The sequence below is a fragment of the Callionymus lyra genome, chromosome 19 (genome assembly GCF_982586985.1).
Source record: "Callionymus lyra chromosome 19, fCalLyr1.hap1.1, whole genome shotgun sequence".
NCBI classification, from domain to species: domain Eukaryota; kingdom Metazoa; phylum Chordata; class Actinopteri; order Syngnathiformes; family Callionymidae; genus Callionymus; species Callionymus lyra.
In genome coordinates, this window is record NC_141836.1 from 15,780,247 (window position 1) to 15,786,973 (window position 6,727).

Here is a 6,727-nt window from a genome sequence, read left to right on the forward strand (position 1 = left end):
AAGGACAGACTAGATAAATGAACAACTAATCAAACTCAAGGAGGATCTTTTCATTTCAGGAGCATTTCATTAATATGAATCTTGTTAACCCTGAAAAACAAATGTGTTTGTGGTATCCCTTGTGTTGTCTCTGGAAGACAGGGAGGCCGTTCTTCTTCACCCAGAGACAACACAAAGGGATAAAACCAACATATGTTTTCAGGCATTCGGGTCACCTTGACCCAGAGACAACACAACGGTTTTAATCTGACAAATTTGAAAACACATCCTACACCTCTATTTAGATGTTTAAACAGTTGGAAATTGGCAATGAGATGGAATTAACATATATATAAAATATGGATATTTATTAAGACTGTTATCATTTATATAACTTTTAATATAATGTTAAAGGAGGATTTATTGAAAAGAAAAACATTTAGAATAAGACAGTTTAATCGACAGAAATCCACAAAACATTACACAAGAAAAATAAAGAAATACAATTTCATCCTCAAGCAAACAATACAATCATCTACATTCCTCTGTTTCAATGAACCATGAACATCAAAGAACAAATAATGTTAATAATAAACCTGAACCTTTAGCTGAAGAAGTACAAAACATTTACGAAAGACAGATATTTGCGATTTCTAAATACTTCTTCAAAACTGTGAAGGAAGGCTCCCCCTGTTGTAGATGTCGTACTCCTTGAAGCGAAGGTAATCCTTCAGCCTCGGAGGAAGAGGAAGGAAGTTGATGAAGAGAGGCGCCCTTAACTTCAGGCCATTAAGATGATCTCTTAGTCGCAGTCGACATAAATGTTTGAGGCTCCTAGTGTTCTCTGAAAAAAAAAAATATATATATATTATTCAAAATGTTTATATATAATTATGATGAAATTGTTAAACTATTTACATAGCATACAAAAAAAGAATTTGCTGCTTAATTATGCCGACCCATCAAAATGATTGACTGATACTGTTAAAGAATGTATGTTGCTTTTATAGTAGTAATAATATACTGTATAGTCTTATCACAATAAACATGTAGTCATGCTTGCTGCGGCTCACATTGAGCTGGCATGAATGTGCCCAGTTAGAGGGCGTGGCTTGGGGAGAGTCTGATGAAAGGAGGCAACTAATAGAATAGAATAGAATAGAAAGGCTTTATTCATCCCCAGAGGGGAAACACACTTTCACAACAGCGCAGTTGGAAGAAAATAAAGTGCAAGGAGAAAGAAATAGTACAAGAGATAATACAAAATAAAATAAAAACGATCTTAAAAATATACAAATTATTTACAAAATTAGAAATTGACACTATTAACAAAATAAAATAGAATAAAAAATAAAATAAAATAGAAATAAAAAAAGGAAAAAAAATAAAATAAAAAGCACACAAGAAGAAAAACACGCTACGGATTAGCATCAGGATATTTAAAGTAGAGAGTTAAATATCCTGACACCAGTTGGGATGAAGGACCTTCTATAACGCTCCGTCCTACACTGGGGGTGCCTGAGCCTGCCACTGAAGGAGCTGGCCAGCTCCTCCACGGTCAGGTGCAGTGGGTGGAGAGCGTTGTCCCTGATGGAGGAGAGTCTGGAGAGTGTCCTCCTCTCTCCCACCTCCTCCACCGAGTCCAGCGAGCGGCCCAGGACAGAGCCGGCCCTCGTGACCAGCCTGTTCAGTCTCTTCCTGTCCCGGTCCGTGCTGCCTGCTCCCCAGCAGACCACAGCGTAGTGGATAGCAGAGGCTACCACGGAGTCATAAAAGGTCCTTAAAAGTGGTCTGCACACTCCGAAGGACCTCAGTCTCCCCAGGAGGTGGAGGCGACTTCGGCCCTTCTTGTACACGGCGTTGATGTGTGTGGACCAGTTCAGTTTATTGTTGAGGTGAACACCCAGGTATTTGAAGCTGTCCACCAGCTCAATGTCCGAACCCTGGATGCTCACCGGTTGATATGGTGGGGACTTTTTCCTGAAGTCAATCACCATCTCCCTTGTCTTACCGGTGTTTAAGCAAAGGTAGTTGCTCTCACACCAGTCAACAAAGTCCTTGATGACTGACCTATACTCCAGCTCGCCCCCCCCAGACACGCAGCCCACAATGGCCGAGTCGTCAGAAAACTTCTGGAGGTGACAGCTGCTGGAGTCATAGGTAAAGTCCGCCGTGTAGAGGGAAAAAAGGAAAGGTGACAGCACTGTCCCTTGAGGCACCCCGGTGCTGCAGATGGTCACCTCAGACCTGCAGTCCTGCAGCCTCACATACTGCGGCCTGTTGGTGAGGTAGTCCATCGTCCATGCTGCCAGCTGTGTCCCAACTCCTGCGTCCTCCATCTTCTTCCTTAGCAGCGCCGGCTGGATGGTGTTGAAAGCACTTGAGAAGTCAAAAAACATGACTCTCACAGTGCTACCGGCGGCTTCCAGATGAGACAGTGCCCGGTGCTGCAGGTAGATGACGGCGTCATCCACCCCCATCTTTGGCCTGTAGGCGAACTGCAGCGGATCCAACGCAGAGCTCACCGTCGTGCGTAGCTCGCGGAGTACCAGCCTCTCCAAGGTCTTCATCAGATGGGAGGTCAGGGCGACTGGTCTGAAGTGGCTCGGCTCCTTCGCGTGTACCGCCTTGGGAACCGGAACCACACAGGAGGTCTTCCACTGGACCGGGACCTTCTCCAGTTTGAGGCTCAGGTTGAAGATGTGTGTGACCAACTCACAAAGTTGATCAGCACAGTCCCTGAGCAGTCTGGGGCTGAGTCCATCTGGTCCAGCAGCTTTCCTGATCTTCAGTCGCCTTAATTCTCTCCTCACCTGTTCCGATGTAACAAAGAGAGGTGGCTGTGGGGGGTTGGGCAGCTGAGGCAGTAGGGCTTGTTGGGGTGGAGAAAGGTGGCTTGGAGGTGAGAACAGTTGGGGGGAGGGGGCTGAAGCAGGGGAAAAACAGCTTTGTGAAGAGTGAGGGGCAGAGGTGGAGGGGGGAGGGGGGCCCTGATCAAACCGGTTGAAATACTGGTTCAGTTCAGTGGCCCATCTTTGGTCTCCCCCTGCTGTGGCTCTGGCTCCACTCTGGCCATGACCTGAGATGTTCTTCAGGCCTTTCCACACATCCCTTGTGTTGCCCTGCGCCAGTTGCTCCTCCAGTTTCCCCTTGTATTCGTCCTTGGCCATCCTGATCGCCTTCTTGAGTTCACGCTGGACCTCCTTAAGCTCCTCTCTGCTCCCTGAAGCAAACACCCTCTTCTTCTTGTTCAGCAGAACTTGAAGTTGAGGGGTCACCCATGGCTTGGTGTAATAATTGCTTACATAAATATAAAGTTACGATCCTAGTGTGAGATACACCCACTATGCTATATATTCTTCGTAATAATTATTTACTGGTTATTAAGCTGCTAATACACTAATTAATGATTTTCAATGTTTACTGACTAATATAGCCTTAAGCTAACACTAGCAAAGCATCACAATTCAATTGTTGGATCATATTCACCAAAAAAATAGAAAACTCTTACGCTGTATTTCACAAATCTCCGGCCATTGTTTCTGGTCCATTAATGTCTCCTTTAGCTTCGTGCAGAAGTTGACGTGGTCGGTGTAGTCCAACATGATCCGAACTACCTGAGCCGACAGGTGTTGCAGCCAAGACACGGATATCACCTCACAGAACTAGAAAGGAAAACAGGAATATTTTTTTATATTCCGTCTCGTTCGACCCCCTGCGTTGTGCCGCCCACTCGTCTCACCACCATGTCTTTGATGACCGAGGTCGTCCACGGGCCGTGAGAGTTGTCGCCGTACGGACAGTCGAAGCAGCGCTTAACATCGTAGCCGTGGTTCAGGATCATTCTCAACATGACTTCGTCTTTTAAGGCATTCTGTATCGCCGAGGGAAAGTGAGTGGTGTTGACCCGGGAGTAGTAGTTGACGTTCGCTCCAAACTTCAATAAGGTGTTAATCAGTTCATAATTCCCATGTCGGAGGGCCACCTGGAGACAACAGATCGGGTCCTGGTTCACCATCGCCCCGGCTTCTAGTAGCAAGCGGCTGCACTGGAGGTCGTTGTTGGACACGGCGAAGAACAGGGCGGATCTCCGCTGATCGTCGTAGTTCCGACGCACCCTTGGGTGCAGCATGAAGTTCGGGTCGTGGCCAGCTTTCAACAGAAGCTCCACACAGTTTGCGTGACCTCCAGCTGCGGCAGAATGAAGAGGACTCATTCCACTGTCCTTCACGACGTTAAGGCTCGTCACAGGGACGAGGTGCTCCAACGCCCTGACCAAAGAAACATGATTAAGAGTCACCCGAGACATTAAACCCACCTTTCTCACAGTATATGACCATGGTACGCCACACGGTGAATGGGTAGGTGACCACTGTAAAGAGGTATATTTGGGTCTGCGCCATGATCCAACAGCATAGATATGACATCCGGATTCCCAGAAGATGCTGCATCGAACAAGACAGTACCGGATTCCGATTCACGGTTAACTTTTGCTCCTGGAAAGGAAAAAAAAATGCGACTTATCAGGAGTCATGAATTTCGATTTTGAGTTGTTGCTGCTCTTGAACAATCTTCTCAAGTCCAAGAACTTTTAGTATCAGGTAACACCGTTTTTATGACCCCTTTTAAGAGTTTGAAAGGAGACATAATGAAACCTTTGCCTTCCTCCCAGAAGAAACCAAAACAAAACGAAGAAAAACCACAAAAGTGGAACTTCAAACCCTGACATTATCTTCATATAACAGTGCCTTAATATCGTCATTTTTTTTTAGCCTGGTACTGTGTGTGTCGCATGTACCTTTGCTCAACAGAACCTCAACCACATTCAGATGTCCGTTCTGTGCCGCCAAAGCTAACGGAGTTTTCTGTCTGATGTCAGGTGCGTTCGGGTCGGCACCGGACTCCAGGAGCAGGTAGACGAAATTCTCCAGCCCTAAGAAGGCACACTCGTGTAGGGCTGTCCTCTCCAGTGGTCCCTTTTGATCCACCTCTGCGCCATATCGCAGCAACAAAGTTGCCAGATCGTACTGGTCATTCAAAAGAGCTGCGGACCGATATAGAAGTTATAGAACTCTTTTGTTTCAAGTTCGACTCATCGTTATTCATACCTGCAACTAAAGGTGAATCCTGCTCATCGTTCTGAAGATCAGGACTGCAGCCGTTCTGTAAAAGAAACGTTGCATTTTCTCGACGTCCATAAACCACAGCAAGAAATAGAGGCGTCTCCCCTTTCAGCGAGCGGCACTGGGCAGCCCCGGGTGGTGAAGCTGCAACACAGTCAAATCGTATATGGGTCAATTTATTTTAAATATTTGTGAATGAAAATTAAAACATTTTTAACATTAACAAAAAACATCTTTTTGTTTTTTACATTTTCACCTATAAGAGTTAGTCCCAAAAGCCAAAAGATTTTGCACCTAAATAATCCATAAAAAATATTAATTATTTTTTGAGGTCATGATTCAATTATGGAATTGATCTTGTGTGTTACTCGCTAGCTTGCTCTAGGACTTAAATAAACGAACAATTTGAGAGACATTTAAATAAACACATTAGTTGCCCTTTCAGAAGAAAAAAGCTAAAATGAAACCATTGGAAAATACATGTAACATGTCATACAAAGCTTAAAAAGAGCCCTAGAGTGGTTTAGTTTGAATTGTACAAATATTTAGCGAGATTACCTTCTCTGTTACAAACCTCATGGACGGGGCATGGGCTATAGTTAGGGGGCTCTGTGTTATGAATCGGTAAAAAGTGTAATTGTTATAAAATAAATACTTCAAGATAGATCATGTTAATAAGGATTTATGTATGAGTCGGCAAATATTCTCAATATCTAAAAAAAGACTCGTTCTGGATTATTTACCACATTAGTTTCATAGAATGACCCGTTTTAACGTCCAAAAAGGTCTAAATAAAAAGAAAGTTGTATATAAAACCTGAGAAGATGAGTCCCATGATCTCTTTGCTTCCGTGAACAGCAGCTTTGTGCAGAGGAATCCATCCATTTTCATCAACTCTGGACAAGGATTCTGGCTGTTCTGCCAAAGTGTTGATCAAATCCACATCACCTGTAAAAAACAGGTAAAAGCAATACATTTGAAATAGGTATAATATGTAAATATATATTGTAATATGGAAACTATTTAACAAAAATCACACCTTCCTTGATTGCTTTAAAAATCTCATCCGGATTGTCACTCACATTCTCATCACTTTAGAAAACGAAATTGGGTTTAGAAAATGAATTAATTATATAAGAGACAGTAAAAGACAGACAGACCTTGGATTCAATCCCTTTAGCTTCCGGTACTGAATCAGGCTTTGTTCAATGATATACTGTGTTGCTTCATCGTCATCGAAGTCGTCATCTGACAGGTAAAAGCCTTCTTCTTTGTCGGAGGTCATCTGTCAACACTTTAGTGGCTGGTACGAAACAACAGCTCTTGAGTAGTTACATTTTTTTTTTTCAAAATGTCCTTAAAACTTAATATATGTGTGTGTTTTAAGTTTAATACGGATACTATTTTTTGCAAATCAGCACAGAACGATGCAAATCAGCACAGAACAACGACTCAGGGCACGATCTAGGAACGTTAAACTATTTTGAATTATTTGTGTATTTTGACCAGCTTTTACCTTGTATCGCTCGGTGCGATCCTTCTCTGCAGCAACAGTGCTTTTAGGTGCCACACATGCTGCTGGTATTTATATCTCTCCTGCTATAAATAGCAGCTCACAAGGCCAG

At 43.5% G+C, this 6,727-nt stretch overlaps 1 protein-coding gene across 1 annotated transcript; it reads right to left on the bottom strand.

Moving 5' to 3' along the window:
- Nucleotides 1-644: 644 nt before the first annotated feature.
- Nucleotides 645-6,387, bottom strand: asb14b (ankyrin repeat and SOCS box containing 14b). The gene is made up of 9 exons (XM_087781563.1): nt 6,263-6,387; nt 6,142-6,194; nt 5,919-6,050; nt 5,088-5,246; nt 4,778-5,023; nt 4,307-4,475; nt 3,722-4,250; nt 3,491-3,644; nt 645-823 (listed from the first exon to the last, which is right to left on the bottom strand). The coding sequence occupies exons 1-9, from the start codon at nt 6,385-6,387 to the stop codon at nt 645-647; spliced, it is 1,746 nt and encodes a 581-aa protein (XP_087637689.1).
- Between the last annotated feature and the right edge of the window lie 340 nt (nt 6,388-6,727).